This window comes from Neophocaena asiaeorientalis, unplaced genomic scaffold (assembly GCF_003031525.2).
Source record: "Neophocaena asiaeorientalis asiaeorientalis breed wild unplaced genomic scaffold, Neophocaena_asiaeorientalis_V1.1 scaffold192, whole genome shotgun sequence".
NCBI classification, from domain to species: Eukaryota; Metazoa; Chordata; class Mammalia; order Artiodactyla; family Phocoenidae; genus Neophocaena; species Neophocaena asiaeorientalis.
The window spans coordinates 3,576,182-3,591,871 of record NW_020185326.1 but is presented as its reverse complement, the minus strand read 5'-3'; the positions used below and the strand labels follow the sequence as shown (position 1 = coordinate 3,591,871).

The following is a 15,690-nucleotide window of genomic DNA, read 5'->3' as shown; positions in this document are numbered from 1 at the left end:
CCGGCCATTTGTGTATATTCTCCAAGACTAGGCTCAGGGATTATTTCCTCTTGAGGCCTTCCCTGACTGCAAAGGCAACAGCAGCTACTAGTCTTCTCTTTTACTCCCAAGCATTTTGTTCATACCCTTCTAATAGCATTTATGTTTCCATGTTTATCTCCTTCATTAGACTTTGACAAAAACTGCCCATCAGCTCTATCCTACCATTAGGCTGACACAATAAATGATGAGTGAGGGAAGGAATCAAGCCACCCTGTAATCTTGGGATTTTTTTGAAGGAACCAGTGGGGGTTTTATCTAGAGAGGAAAAGACCTTGAAGAGATACACAAAAACTATTCTCAAGGATGTGAAGAGGGATGAGACTTCTCTTGTTGGCTACAGTAGGTAAATCTAAAACTGATGATTTGAACTTACATGAGACAGATTTCGTCTTAGAGCAAAAACAATTCCAGTATAACTGTGAGAAATGCTAAGATGACCCTGAATGATTGTGAGTTCCCTGTCATCAAGATGTTCAAGGTAAGGCTGGGATGGACCAGCTGGGAAGTGTGTCAGGCTGTGGTGTAGGTTATTTGGGCTTGGGGTGCTGTCTTGTTCCCACGCTGGATTTCAAAGATTCTTTGTGCTGGAATGGAAAACCTGTCCTATCGGTACAGTTCCTTGGGGAGTGGGTCTAGTTAAGGAGAATTGGTAACACTGTGGCAGAGAAGTTTGATCATCTGAAAACTCTTAAAAAAAAGAGAAATCATGTGTTTATCAAATAAATGAAACAAGTATTTACTTAATAAAATTGAAATAACTGCTGCACAAGTGAAATGGAGAAACAAACATTTGAGGACAGATGGAGCTTATCAAGTTGGGGGTGTTGATGTCTTTTAGAATTCACTACCGCTGGGGCCAGTGTAACTCAACAGACCATGGCTGTATGTACTGAAAGACCCTACAGAGTTCCCATCTAGAATCTTGGCACTCTTCTAAGTATTACTTCATGAGTGTAATGTAATAGGTATTGACTGTTCGAGAATATATTCTCTCTTTGTGAGTCTGTAAGAAAAAGTTGAAGCTAACAGTTAATAATAGTGCTGTGGATTATGTAGTCCACAGATTTGCATTCTGTCTCCATGTTCAATGAGGTAATAGAAGTAGAACCTTGAGAATTAACTATGGGATTTAAGGTCAGGCCAGGGTTGGAGTCCTTGCTCTGTTACCACAGTATAAACGGAAGTTGCTAGGATGAAAAGGAGCAATAACACATTGTAAACTGTAAAGCCTTAAAATGCTTCAGTGTTCAGGATTTTTTTTTTGAATTTCTTTTTATACAGCAGGTTCTTAGTTTCTGTTTTATACATATTAGTGTATACATGTCAATCCCAATCTCCCAATTCATCACAGCACCCCCCCGCCATGCTTTCCCCCCTTGGTGTCCGTACATTTGTTCTCTACATCTGTGTCTCTATTTCTGCCTTGCAGACTGGCTCATCTGCACCATTTTTCTAGATTCCACATATATGCATTAATATACGATATTTGTTTTTCTCTTTCTGACTTCACTCTGTATGACAGTCTCTAGTGTTCAGGATTAATGGGAATCAGGCATAGTAAGGTGATGGACTAGCTGGGGTATTAAGGAAGTCATCAAATAGTTATTGAGGGTACATGCCAGGCACTGTTCCAGTCATGAGGCTGTATCTGTGGACAAGCTAGTCAGGGTTTGACCTCATGAACCTTATATTCCAATGTAAGAGACCATAAACAAGGCAAATAAATAGATAATTTCAGGCAGTAAGGCCAAGAAGAAAAATAAAGTTGTGTGGAGACTAGAGGGTGGGTGAGGATAGGGTGTTCAGAGTAGGTGACAGGTGAGTAGAGACCTAAAAGAGACAAGGGAGCAAATTATGCAATGGTCCGGGGAGGAATAGGCTTCCTAGACAGGAATAGTTAAGTGTAAAGACTCTGAGGTGGGAATGAGCTTGGCTTCTTTGAGGAACAGCCAGAAGACCACCATGTTAGAACAAAGTATGTTCAAGGTTGGTTATGAAAACCATTGCGTTAGGGTATAGGAGGAGGGAGCAGTTACACAGTGGCCAGAAAGAAAGGGTAAAATAGACCCCAAAAAGAAATTTAGGAGATTAAAATGGGCTCTGTTAACTTCTACCTAGCTTCCCGGTAGGGGGGATGGGAGGTATTTTGAGTACATTTTTGGTATTTCTAGGTGGCCTGAATCCTCTGCTATGTCTGTGTGCCAGCAGATGTAAGAAATCTTCAAAGAGCACAGACTGATTCCTTGGGGGCTCCTGGAGATTTTGAAGACAGGAACTGGAGTTGGGTGGGTGTGGGAATAGTAGAAAGTACCTGGGTCCTAGTCTTGGCTCAGCCGATGACTTATGTCCACACTGGGTTTATCATCTAGCTCAAGTTCCTTTTTATGAACGAGGAAAATTTCACGTACCTACTCCACCAATTAGATGATGTGTATCTGTGTGTGTGAAAGCTTTTGTAAGTGTATGAATTTCTCTGTAAATCCCTGTACAGTTTACAATCAGTTTTCCCATAGAAACAGTCATACAGATGGAGTTAGAAGTTCCCAGGTGACCATGTAGCCCATAATTAATGTGTCTGAAATGTAATCTTTTTAGTACAGTACATCAAAATCATCGTTTGACACTAATTGTTTTTAGATTTCTAGCATGAACACAGCTCTTTTTGCTGGAGCCCACACTGGAACCAGGACTCCACTCTCCCACTCCATGCAGCAGGGCAGGTTCCCTGAGCTCTAGGCCAGTGCTTCTTGCATTCAGAGTGTGGAATCAAGTCTGTGGTAGGGTGAGGTGGGGATTAGGAACCAGAGTTGGGAGGCAAGAAGAGACGGTGGGGACAGGGTATTCACTTTTGGTTTCTCCCTGTATGCCCGTCTTTTTTCAAAAATCCAGAACCATCAGTCCACGGATAACTGGAATGGGATTTTGAGGGAGGGTGTGTTGGGATTCGGTTAATGGCGAGGGGTGGTGACGGGACAGGGCTTTCTCTCTCTTCCTTTCCCCTTCCCTAGAATTTCTGAGTTGGTGATAAATGGGCTGAAGGTTTCTTCTGACCTCATACTTACTACTTATTTTTACGTGGTACCAGTTTTGCACTGAGGGGAAATGAGAAGTGGGATTGGAGGAGTGCTGTGTGGGAGAATAGCTGTTGGGGAGGGTTTCCTAGTGACCGAGGAGAGGAGGGAAAGGATTCCCTGGCTTCCTTCCTGGTCAGTGGCATTAGTGCTGTTCGCTGCTTCTGTGTGCCAGGGCTGCCCTGCACCACACAGCTCACTTCACAAGCCTTGATCCCTTTGTGAGGGACAAGTTCTGGTTGGGTGTTTCCTGCATTTTTTTCACATCCTACCTCTGTCCAGGATCTATAGTCAGTATATCAAAATAATGAAAACAGATTGCAAAATAATTTTTCATAAAATATATACTCTGTTTTGAGACTTGGATTACAATTACAACTTATGTTTTTTGTCTTTTTTGTAGAAAATACAGTAATTTAAAAACATTTTAAAGTAGTCATTTAAAAATCAGGTAATAGGGATTCAGGGTATTTTTAAGCAGGAGTTTTTTACTTGACTTCACAAAAATACATGTGAAGTGGAACTGAAGTGCACTGTCCAAATGAGGTGCCCATATGTGTGAGCAAGTGGATGGGCTCAAGTCAGAACTGGGTCCACAGCCGAGCGTGGCTGCCTGCTGGCTATGTGGTCTTCGGCACTTTGCCTAGCCTTTTATGAGCCTCATTTTCCTCATTTATAAAATGGAGATGGTAAGTACTTTTCTGGGTTATTGTATGCATCAGTGTATGGTGGGTACTCAGTTCTTAGTGGTCATGATCAGTGGAGTAAAAGCAAGCAAAAGCAAGGAGGTATTAGCAAAGAAAAAGTTAATATTTTGGTTCTTTACCAGTGTAATGGTAGCATATGTTATAATGCTCTGATAAGGATTTCCAAGAAAAGGCCATTTGTCACATTTTTTCTCTTCACAGGAAAAATGCCAGCTGTGGAACGAGGAGCGCAGGCCGCACGACCTCAGCAGGCACTGGGGGGATGTGGCGATTCTACACAGAAGATTCACCGGGGCTCAAAGTGTAAGTCCTGGGAGCAGACCTTGTGTTTCTGTCCAGAATCACAGAGCCCTTTGGCAGCACTCTGTCTCTGCCACCAGTGGTGTTTGCTTTGATGAGATTTGTAATACACAGCAGCTTCCTTTGTGCCGGGTGGGCGGGGTCTGGTTTGTCCATATAGCAGCCAATTAGTTTAGGGCCTGGAATGACATCTGTTTATGGTTTGAGTGAAAGCAAGGGAACATCTTCATGTAGCTCTGTTAGAATAAATGATGGGAATAGAGAGAACTGGAGGGAAAACGGTTTAATTAGGTGAAATTGCTCTTCATTTGGTGTTCTTGTCCCACACTGAGAAATAGAGGAGTAACCATTTGAATAGGAGCTAGGTGATTTTTCAAAGCTCTCCTGGAGGCATAGGCTGATATTATTGCAGTCTAATGGGAGTTTCTGCATTAGGCTGTGTTACCAAAGTTCTTTGGCCTCCTTGCTGTTGGTGGGTGGTGACTGGATCCGTATCACTTCTCAAGTTCTAGGCCTGGGAATGCTCATTAGGTGATGGGATATGGGCATCCCTGGGAAGCCCTGTCCCCACGCCTCACCTCGCTTTCTGGTACTGTGAAACCTAATCCCACAGGTTTCTGACCAGGTAGGCTCTAGGACACCACTGCTTACAGCTGTTTCCGGACTGAATCCAGTGGATGAGGAATTGGAATAATGACAGCAGCTCTCATTCATATAGCACATCAGGTTCAGAAGCTCAGATTCATAGAGGCAAAGCTACTTGTCAAAGACAAACAGCCAGCAAGAGCTGGAACCAGATATTCAGGGACTGTTAAATTCCATGCTCTTTCCATTCTGCCTGTTTGGTAACAGAGACATAATCAGATTTATTTGGATTAGTTTAATTAACTTGACCAGTAGCTTGACTTAGATCACAAACTTAATTTAGAAAGACTTGCCTAGAATTCTTGAGGTTTTGTTTTATTTATTGATTTTTATTTTCCCCGTTATGACGAAGACTTACAAGGTGAGACTGTATTTCAGGAAATAATTCTTGGGGTTGGGGATGTGTGAGTTGGCAGCGTTTTGGTCCTTGTTAGAGGTAATTTTTCTGAATATATCAGAGCCCCTAGCTCTTCAGGGTATTCAGGGGACAACATTTTAAACCTTATCGAGGTGGTGAAACAACTGTTCTCTTGTGGGTGAATCTGGCTTGTTCTTGCTTTGGGCTGTTGTGCAGCCAGGCTTGCTTGCTGTTGTTGTGAGTCCTAGGAATCGAGAGAAGCTATCCCTTTGCAGTGTCATAAACCAGTCTCATCATACTAGAGAGAGAGGTTTTTGGTGAAAGGCCATAGTTGGGAAATTGTATCCTCAAATCCACATCTTGGAGCAGTCAGGTACCATCTTGGAGCTTGCTGTTGGCTCTTCCTGGGAGTTAGAATTTTTTTTCAGGTTGATAATAGTAGCATTTCCTGAGAGCTTACTAGAAGCCTACACTGTGTGTGTGTTAATATATTTAATACCTCAGCAACCCTATGAGAGAGGTGCTGTGATTATCCCCACTTTACAGACGAGGCAAATAATGTTTGGAGAAGGTGAGTCACAGGGCCACAGTCATAGCTTGTGAGGGACAGAGTTGGTTTCCAGACTCCCTCCAGCGCTTGGAGTCTCAGCGCTGCACTCTCAGCTTTATGCTTTATGGCTGACGTTACCTGACGGCGCTTTAAAGTAAGGCAGTATGATCCAGTGCCTCGTGACGACGATCTCTTCCTAGGTACTTTTAAGTTTGTTTACTCCCATAATTGTACAAATTGTGGAAGAACAAAATAGTGTAGCAGGACTTGGATCTCCGTGCATTGATTATTGTCCACTAGTGGACTCTTGTTACCGCCTGCTCCGCTGGGTTACTCTACTGCCCAAATTATAAAGATTCCCGGGGTCTTTTCCTGTGTCCACCCCCAGGTGCACCTGGGAGGTGAAGTGACATCTTGAATTCTCCAAAACTGTTGTTGGCAAGAGGAGTCAAAAAGATGAGGCCTTTGACTGACATCAGCATTGACAGGTTGTGTAAAATCAAGGAGTTCTAACTTTTAAGAAACCCATGTACTAATTCTCAACCTGGAAAGCATTTGATTTAGGGAAGGGCTGATGAGTAAAATCTACTTCCTTTCTACAGTAAACTAAATATAAATCAAACTTAATTAATGTTGCCTAGAATGTTTGCTCCCCTAAATATGGGAACCTTAAAGCAGTAAAATGAGCACTATGTGTGGAATCAGAAAACCTGAGTTCAGATCCCTCCTTTCCATTCTGGCTCTGTGTTCTTAGGCTCTGTGTTCTCATTTCATAACATTAATATTTGTTTCACCTGTGTCTTGAGCTTGTTAATCATATGGGATCATATATTTGAAAATGCTTCATAACTTATAATGGGATATTCATCTTTGTTATGCCAAGTTTATTGTAGTTAGACGATGAAGATGGTCTTTATTAATTTGAAATAATAGTTTGGTAATTGGATCATTTGCACTTAAAGAGTTTGGGAAATTTTTTAAATTACTTTTTATTATGGAGAATATCAGATGCACGAAATTAAAGAGACTAGTGTCTCTAAGACATTAGATCCTTTTTTTGTATATATTGTAGTATGTTTCATTAAAAGATAAGGATTCCTCCTTTCTAAATAACCGCAATGCTGTCACCCTCAAAATATCCACAATAATAATTTTTGGAATATTTTTAAATGTTGTAAATAATACTCTTCTATGGATCTTAGGTGCTTTCCCCTAGGCAGTCTTTAATGTTACAAATATATTAATGTATTATTGCTGAAACTAAGCCTGCCTTTTCTTATCTTCAGCGGCCCTGTTCCAGTATTGGTCATGAGTCTTCTGTTCATCGCTTCTGTATTTATGTTGCACATTTGGGGCAAGTACACTCGTTCATAGATTCCGCTACATCCATCTGTCTGTCATCTGAAGAAGAAAGGAAAAAAACCCCAACATATCTTGGACCAAAAGCATAGTGATTTTCTGTTCATGAGAAAGAAATTTTCTGTAAGCTTACTGTTTTACAGGGAACTTAATGAAAACTGATTTTAAGGAATCATTTTTTTCCTGTGGCTAATAAACTTTTAAATTCATAAACCAAGTCTCATTGCTTATGCCTGGCTGCTAGGGCCCTTAGTCTCTACACCTTTAGATTTACAAGTAAATATGCAGAAAGCATTTTGTGGAGATTGTTTTTTTGGTTGGATTGACAGTTTCTTCTATGACCATGTAGTCATTCAAATGCACGATACTGTCAGTGGCCCTGGCTTGTTTTCTTCTAGGTTTCTCTGTCTTGGTCATTGTTATTTTGGGTGTTCTGTGGTTTTCAAGGAGTGTGCCTATGACTCCATCAGGCAGATCTGTGTTCAAAGGCAGCTGGTACCCAGCGGAATCGTCATAGAAATCATCCAGAAATCTTGGATGAAATGTTTGCTCATTCTATTCTTTGTCTCTAAAACCATACATAATATTTTTGCCTCTTCTTTCTGTCAGTTCTTAATTCTGTGGGTGTAGATGAGGGGTTTCAATCTATTTGTCACTTGTTGCTAAACCCCTTTTGAAAGAATTCATTTGATAAATTGGATTTCTTATATAAAATTTTGTTTTCATTTTGGAAATTAAAGACCTTAATAATCAGTGTGAGATACCATTTCTAAACTGAGTTGATATAATTCCAACCAAAAATAAAAATGTTTGAAGCTTCACTTAGCTTATGCTGCCTTCTGGGTATGAGCATTCACGTTTTGGCAGACCACAGGGAATACCAAGAATAGCTCAAAGGTGCGCACTCCAGGAGTCTAGGACTCTAAGCCACAATTTTTAAAGATTGAGATCCATTTAAAACGCCCTAGTTGTCCAGCAGAATCATAAAACGATGAAGAGGTGTATTAGTTTAAAAAAATTAATAATTTGGAAAACATCTTTCTCTAAGCCTATTAAAAAAAATTTCTACAACAGTTTCATAAGTGTTTTTCTTAAATCCTGGCTGAAAAGTAATTTTCGGTCCAAAGTGCCAAATCTAAGTGGTGAAAGTATGTATCTTTAAAAATGATTTCCTAGGGCAATATATGGGTGAGTGTGCTCTTGTAAATCCTAACAGATGGCAAATTATTGGGGAAAAAAATGATGAAAAACTGGTTCCTTTTGATCTTGGGAATTGATTATTGCATGAAATAAGTATCTTCATTTTGAAAGTCAGAGGAAAAAGTCTCAATTTTCATTTGGAAGAAATTAAAGATGATAGTATCTATAATAGAATTTTTTTTCTGATATTCATGTTGACAATACTAATAACAGTTAAAAGTTACACATTTAATTTGGAAAAGAAATCTGCTCTTCTGCAGGAGGGGGTCTGTTTTTCTTTGGGGGAGAAGCTGAAGCCACTTGGGGGAGCCATTTGGTTGTAAGGGGAGCACTCTTCACTGCACAGTGCTGCTGTTAGCCTCCTCTGCTTAGCAGTGGTCTCTAGTGGACTGATGGCTGAAAAGTCACTGACTTTTCTGAGCTAGTGGTTTATAAGAAAATGCTAGTTTTCAGTGGCAGAGCAAGATGCTTCATTCAGCAGAAGGAAAATTGGGGGTTGGGCATAAAAATGTACAACATTTATTATGTAGCTGTTTTTGGCTCTGATGAGACAATGCTAATACCATAGCCGAGAGTCTTAGTGTTCAAGCTGTTCCTTTTTCTCTTTTTCTTTTTTTCCAATTTTTAAAAATTGTGGTAAAATACACATAACATAAAAAGTACCATGTTGGCAGTTTTTAAACTGTGCAAGTCAGTGGTATTGAATACATTCAGATTTTTGTGCAGCCATCACCACTATCCATCTCCAGATCTCTTTTTCATCTTGCAAAACTGAAATTCTAAGCCCAGTAAATAGTAACTCTACTCCCCCTCCCCCTTCCCCTCAGCCCCTGGCAACCACCATTCTACTTTCTGTCTCTATGAATTTGACTTTCTAAGTACCTCATATGAGTAGAATCATATAATATTTTTTCCTTTTGTGACTGACTCATTCCACTTAGCATAATGTCCTCAAGATTCATCTATGTTTTAGCATATGTCAGAATTTCCTTCCTTTTTAAGGCTGAATAATATTCCACTTATGTATGTATCACATTTTATGTTCCTTTCTTTTTAAATAGGGATTCCTAGACTGTTGTTTCCTAGGGGATCATGAGCCGTTTATAGTAATTTCAAAAACTTAACAAATTAGACCTTGACCTGCATTGAGGCTACCTTGGCCCAAAGAATCCTCAAGCTCCCTCGACTATGGGCTAAAGTCTAGCCATTACTGAATGGACACAGCCAGCACATGCTGAATAGAAGCTCTAAGTGATTAAAACTGGGAAAGTGAATTACATTGTAACTGCAATTTGAGCTGAGCCTTGTAAGTCACTGGGGAACAACCATATTAGGGAAAGCGCCCAAGAGTCCCTGAGGCTAGTGAGGGATGGAAAGACTAAGATCTCTGGGCCCAACAGTGCCTTGAACACATTCCAGTAAAAGAGTAGACAAGAAAAGATCTATTCCTGGGAGAGGCGAAACACGTTATATACCTTCTGTTTTCACACCTGTCCTAGTCTAGACTCCACTTTTTTTTCCAGGTGCTAATGTCCTCATAGGAAGAATTGAAAAAAAACTTCTGAAATGCAAATGTTGGCATCAAGTTAAAATGGATGCAAATGTCTACAAAGCTGGCTTCATTCAACAGGAAATACTGTACAGTATGTGGTGTTCCTATGCACAGGAACTCCAGAGCTGCACTGCCCCTCCCCTCAAGTGCTGCAGGAGGAGAGTTCCGGCCAGGACCAAGTTTTTGCACAGGCTCCCTATGCGCAGGCTTAGCGGCCATGGCTCACGGGCTCAGCCACTCCGCAGTATGTGGGATCTTCCCGGACCAGGGCGTGAACCCATGTCCCGTGCATTGGCAGGCGGACTCTCAACCACTGCGCCACCAGGGAAGCCCCCAGGACCAAGTTTGTTTGACTCTCTTAGGAGGTCTAAACTTACTGCACTTACGACCCCATCTTCCAGGCTTGGAAGTGTTTCTTACCTGGGTTCAACTGCTGGCCCTGCCATTTACCAGTTGTGAGATCATAGGTGTCTCACCTCTGTTTTTTGGGTCTCATTTTCCTTAGCTGTAAATGACTATAGATATGATAATTCCCACCAAATAGGAAGACTAAATGAGAAGAAAGATCCAAGAGTTGCTTTGTTAATTAGCTAAGAGTTAACACGTGCTTATTCTCAGTAATTTTGGAGATGTAGGTTTCTTATTAAATCAACAACCTAATGAAGAATTTACTATTTGCCCCATTTTACACAAGAGGAAACTGAAGTTTAAACCACTCAGCTTATAAGTGGAAGGGCTGGGATTTAACTCCAGATCTCTTACTTACCCACTGGAGTCACACAGATAGGATTATTAAGTATTTGGGTTGAGGGCTAGGGAAGGGTGTCACAACAACAGAGCTTGCACGCAGAGCTTTAAAAATAACACAACTTCAAGAAAAGCGCCATCATTTGGTGTACTCCAGACATTACATAGCTTCAGTTTGAGGTTTTGGTTCCGCAGAAAGAATTGGTTTCTCTATTTCAGTCCTGAGCTTTGTTCAGTCTATGGAACTCTTGTGTTTGTAGAGAAAGTGTAGTTGTTTATTCATTCAGCAAACACTGATTACTGTGTGATATGCTTTTCTGCTGGGGTTTTAGAAATGACCTGGTGAGGTGACTCATTGCTTAAAAAGGCTAGGCATTTGGATGTTAGGATCCTAGTCCCACTTGGGGCTACTGGGGCTACAAGTCCTACATAACTGTTGATTATGGAGAAACCAGGCAGGGACCCCCCTCAAGGGCCCCTCAACTATTGGTGAAATCAGTAGTTGGGACCACAGTTTAAGAACCAGTATGTTCATGATGTGTGGGCAATGGTGCCAGGGATTGCAAAACTGGAACTACCTTCCAGGAATTCTATACTGTATGGCCACGTGTATAACAGAGGAAGCCCGGGGAACCCTGGGATACTCTAGCTGGAAGGGCTGAGAGTTCACTGTGTTCTCCCCATTGTACAACAGAGTTCTGGGGCCCCAGAGAGGAGGGGCTTGCCCAAGACTGTGCAGCAAGTCTGTAGTAGAGCAGAGGCCAGAACCAGGCTTCCTGTTTCCAGGCCAGGGCTCCACCTCCGAACTGCACTGTGAGCCCTATTTGGGGCCTCTGCATAAGCCAGCAGACCTCTCTGGAGGCTAGACTCTGGAACGAGGTAAACCAAGTGATGGGCTTTGCTCAGTGGGCAGTGTTAATGAAAGGGAGAGGAGTAAAAGCAGCAAGGTTAGCTAGTAAAAATAAAATGAATAATGTTAGTAAATTTAGGAGAAAGTCAACGAGTTCCTAAGACTTGACGGAGAGACAAAATAGGGAGAAGCAGCCAGCAGAACTGCACCGTTTTGCACTCTTGTGACCACAAATGTTAGGTGAGCCAAGAACACAGCGAGATTGACCAACCAGGGTTAAAGTAAAGGCTAAACTTTTAAATACTATTCCTGGCCGCTCTGGCAACTAGGTCTCCTTCCCATGCTAAAGATAAAATAAAACATGCAAATTAACTGAATAGAAATCAAAGGTGTAGTCATAAACGGTCTAGATCACTCCATTTGGGTAAAGGGCTGGAAGTTTGTACCTCACAAAGCAAATGAAGACACAAGAAGAACTTGAATTACACATAAGAGGGTTAAATTAGCCCTGCGAAGTACTTGTTTTCCTCCCTATCAACGCTGGTCATAGGCGATGCAGGTGGTAAATCCTGTTCTTGCCTGTCCCTATGGTCCCAAGCTGTTCTAACAGACAGTAGTCGCTGGGAAGAAAACGGAAGCTCATTCTCCCAGGGCCCTATCTAAACTGGTTTGGGCTGTAGAATTTAAACAGGGGTTCTCAAAGTTTAGCATGCACTGGAATCACCTCAGTATAATCTGCTTCTGCTCCATGGCAGATCTGGCTAGCCCCAGACTGGGCGTCCCAGCTCTCTAAACACAAGTCACACAGTGGGGTTTGTTCCCGGCCCATCTCAGGTACAAGTGTGTTAATTTTGTCCCCCTTTCTCTCTGAAGCTTTAACTATGGTGCTATTTGTTCTCAAGTCTCTGCACTGCATCTGGGGAAATCCACCTGCCTTGCGTGGCTTTGCATTTTGTGTATTTGTGACCTGGTGGTACGCACGGTCAGCTGGCAGTGGAGTGGAAGGCCCTGAGAGCCTGCAGAGTCCTGGTTCTCCCTTCAGTTCTCTTTGACTCAAGGCAGTACCTCTTTTCAGAGAGCATGTGCTGCCTGAATGAGCAAAACAAACTCTTGTCAGACTTCCTTTTGTGGTAGCCTTGCTGCACTGAAACCTTCCATCAGCTCCAGGAAGCAGTAAAAACATGAAAGGTGCTGCAAGTCTTTCACGACTATGCTGGCAGGGATTCCCTTACTGGGTGGGCCATTAGATACTGGCTTGGCACTCCCCCACGTCTGTCCATCCAGATGGTGTAAAAGGCTCTAGCCGGCACACGTCCCACCGTGGGAGAGCTGTCGGGTCCACCAGACTTGCGAACACTTCTATGAGACCCAAGTGATGGTGGGAGGGGCAAGCAAACATTTGCAGTGAGGTGTGCATATCCTTTGCACTTCTTGTTGGTGCGTTTAGTAAACCGAAATTACAGGAAATTTAGGTGAGTGGTGAGCTGTCATTCTCACCGATCTCTGAACCTGGTGCAGGCCTGATGGTCTGACCTTGCTCACTGCTCTTCCTCTTTTCCTCCTTCCCATTCCCCTCCTCCTCCTTTTCTTTTCGTTTTCTTCTTTCTCCTCTTCCCTTGACCCTCCCCCTCCCTTCTACCCTCCCATTACTCTCTTCTGTTCTACACAGCTTGAATATTCCTGGGCTATTGTTTGTACAAATACAATAAACTGTGCAAAGAAACACAATCCTCCAATGAAAGTTATTTAAAAGTAATTCTGATTTTCACTTACATTTTCCCAAGTTGCTATGGGTTGAATTGTGTGCTCCAAAATTTATATATTGAAGTCCTAAGCCCTAATACCTCAGGATGTGACCTTATTTGGAGATGAGGTCTTTACAGAGGTAATTAAGTTAAACTGAGACATTAGCATAGTCCCTAATCTGATATGAACTGCATCCTTCTAAGAAGGAGAAGTTTGGACACAGGCAGCCATACAGGGAGAACACCTTGTGAACTTGAGGACATCCATCTACAAGCCAAGGAGAGAGGCCTGGAACAGGCTCTTTCCCTCATAGCCTTCAGACGGAACCAAACCTGTCAGCACCTCGACTTTGGACTTCTACCCTCCAGAACTGTGAGGCAATATGTTTCTATCATTTAAGCTGCCCCGTTTGTGGTATTTGTTATGGCAGCCCTAGCAAACCAATACATAATAAAAGGGAAGCTAGTCCGTAATTCTCAGCGATGTTTTTAACCACCACCCTCCCTCCTGTCTTCCTAGTTCTCTCACATCTGCAGCAGCTGTGGTACCTCTTGATCTCTAAACTCCAGAAACCCTTCCCCACCACTAGCTTGAATGACTCCTATTTTTCTAACACCTCTCCTGCTGAGCAAGAAATCAGCAAACTTTGATTCATTGCTCTGGTAACTTAACCTTGAGAAAGGTGGTGCCCCAAATTGGAAACACAAGCATTTTGGGTCACTGGAAGTGGATAGCCTTAATGTAAATGTAAATATGGCCTATTTCATGCACAAGGTGAGCACGATTTCTATTTGGATTGTTTAGTCCAGAGACTTGTTTATGTCATGGTGAACTGAGAAAACCCCAGTGTTCTGACTCAAGACCAAGAAGACCTTGGTTGCTGGTAAATTATTGGCAGGGAATTTGGTAGTGACCAGAGCTTGTTTAGCAGAGTGGATGGCATTCATACAGTAACCATAAGCCTGGACCAGTGAAGGCCTGGCACACCTAGCTAGGATTTGAGGGTGTATACAGCAGCTTGGGTGTCCAGATTCAAGTTTTCACTTATGTGCATTATCCTTGCATTCCTAGAATGAGCTCCACTCTGTCACTGCAATAAAAAGAGTTAACACAGCAGGCTGAACACTGCTATTTTTAGAGGTTGGCCCCTGGCTGGTGGTCTGCAGACTTGGCATTTAAGGCTGATTGATGATGTGATTTCTCCTGTACACGAGCTTTCCTTCTGAGAGTCTGGAATTTTGGTAGTTGTGCCTAGGCAACCACTGCCAATAAAATCTTTGGGCACTGAGTCTTTAATGGGCTTTCTGGGCAGAAACATCGCACACATGGTTGCATTCTTCGCTGCTAGAGAAAGGATCATGCTTGATGTGTCCCCCACAGGAAGGAAAGAGTATAGGAAGCCTGCATGGATTTCTCCAGAACTCACCTGTGTCTTTTTCCTTCCATGATCCTATTTTGTATCCTTTTACTGTAATAAACCTGAGCCATGCTGTGAGTACAACTATGTGCTCAGTCCTGTGAGTCATTCTAGAAAATCAACGAACACATGGGTGGTCTTGGGGAATCCCTGAAAGGGTCACGGTGTTTTACTTTTTAATGTGTTGTTGTGTTGTGTCTGCTAATATTTTATGTTTTCTTTATTGATATTGTTCAGTTCAACTCCCATTTATCAAGCTTTTCTTCATGCACATTGTTCTACACATTGACATATAGCAACTTCTTTAATCTTTTGAGGTGCCCAGGACAGCTCATTTTATAGGTGAGAAAGCTGAGGCCCACAGAGATGGAGTGACTCACTCAGAATCATGGAGCTCCTGACTGCACAGCAGAGCTGGGAACCAGGGCTATCTGCCTCTATGTTAGTGTGACCAGCAGTCCCAGTTTGCCCTCGACTGAGGGTTTCCTAGAGCATGGCACTCTGAGGACTAAAACTGCAACGGTCCTGGGCAAAATCAGGACACCCGGTCACCCTACTTCAAGTCCACAGCTTTTTTAATACTTTATCCAACTAGATACTTCTATTTTCCTGAGGGAGAGCTTGTCCCCATTAGGAGGTGGCCTATTTAGACCCAAATTGGAAGAGCCAGACACCTGGTCTCTCAAGGAGACCAATTTCCAAAGACCTTGCCTTAGTGCCAAACACTCTGCACCTCCCAACCCGCCTTGCTCAGTCTGCTCTTTCTTCTTCTCCACCAAGCGCACCGCCCATCTCTGCCCACCACATTTTTCAGCATTACTGGTTTTAATTTCCTGCACCATCCCCTTTGCAAAAACTTCTTTCCTGATTTAATTACTATTTCTCTTAATTAAATTTCATTCTCTCGATTGTCGTTAAACTCCTGAAGTTGTTTCTCCAACGAATTTAACAGTGAGGCCCTGTGCTTAGAGATTAATTGTCGTCATTTTTCCCTCAAACACAGGTACTTTCTTACTTCTCTTCAATTATCTGTGGGCAAAAGGAAAGTGACCATCCTTCTTCCCAGGGCCTCTCCGAGAACAAACACCGCTGGGGGCTGCTGTGAGAGAGAGAGAGGGAGAGAGGGAGAGAGGGAGAGAGGGAGAG

The 15,690-nt window shown here is 42.4% G+C and overlaps 1 protein-coding gene across 1 annotated transcript in view; it reads left to right on the top strand.

Annotated features, from left to right (window-relative positions):
• The window catches only part of SEC61B (SEC61 translocon subunit beta), an 8,746-nt gene extending 1,501 nt beyond the window's left edge, over nucleotides 1-7,245 (top strand). Inside the window, exons 3-4 of the mRNA XM_024734418.1 lie at nucleotides 4,022-4,123; nucleotides 6,960-7,245. Coding sequence (XP_024590186.1) covers nucleotides 4,022-4,123; nucleotides 6,960-7,047 — 190 coding nt within the window. The 3' untranslated portion in view covers nucleotides 7,048-7,245. The remainder of the gene's footprint in view (nucleotides 1-4,021; nucleotides 4,124-6,959) is intronic.
• Nucleotides 7,246-15,690: the final 8,445 nt, after the last annotated feature.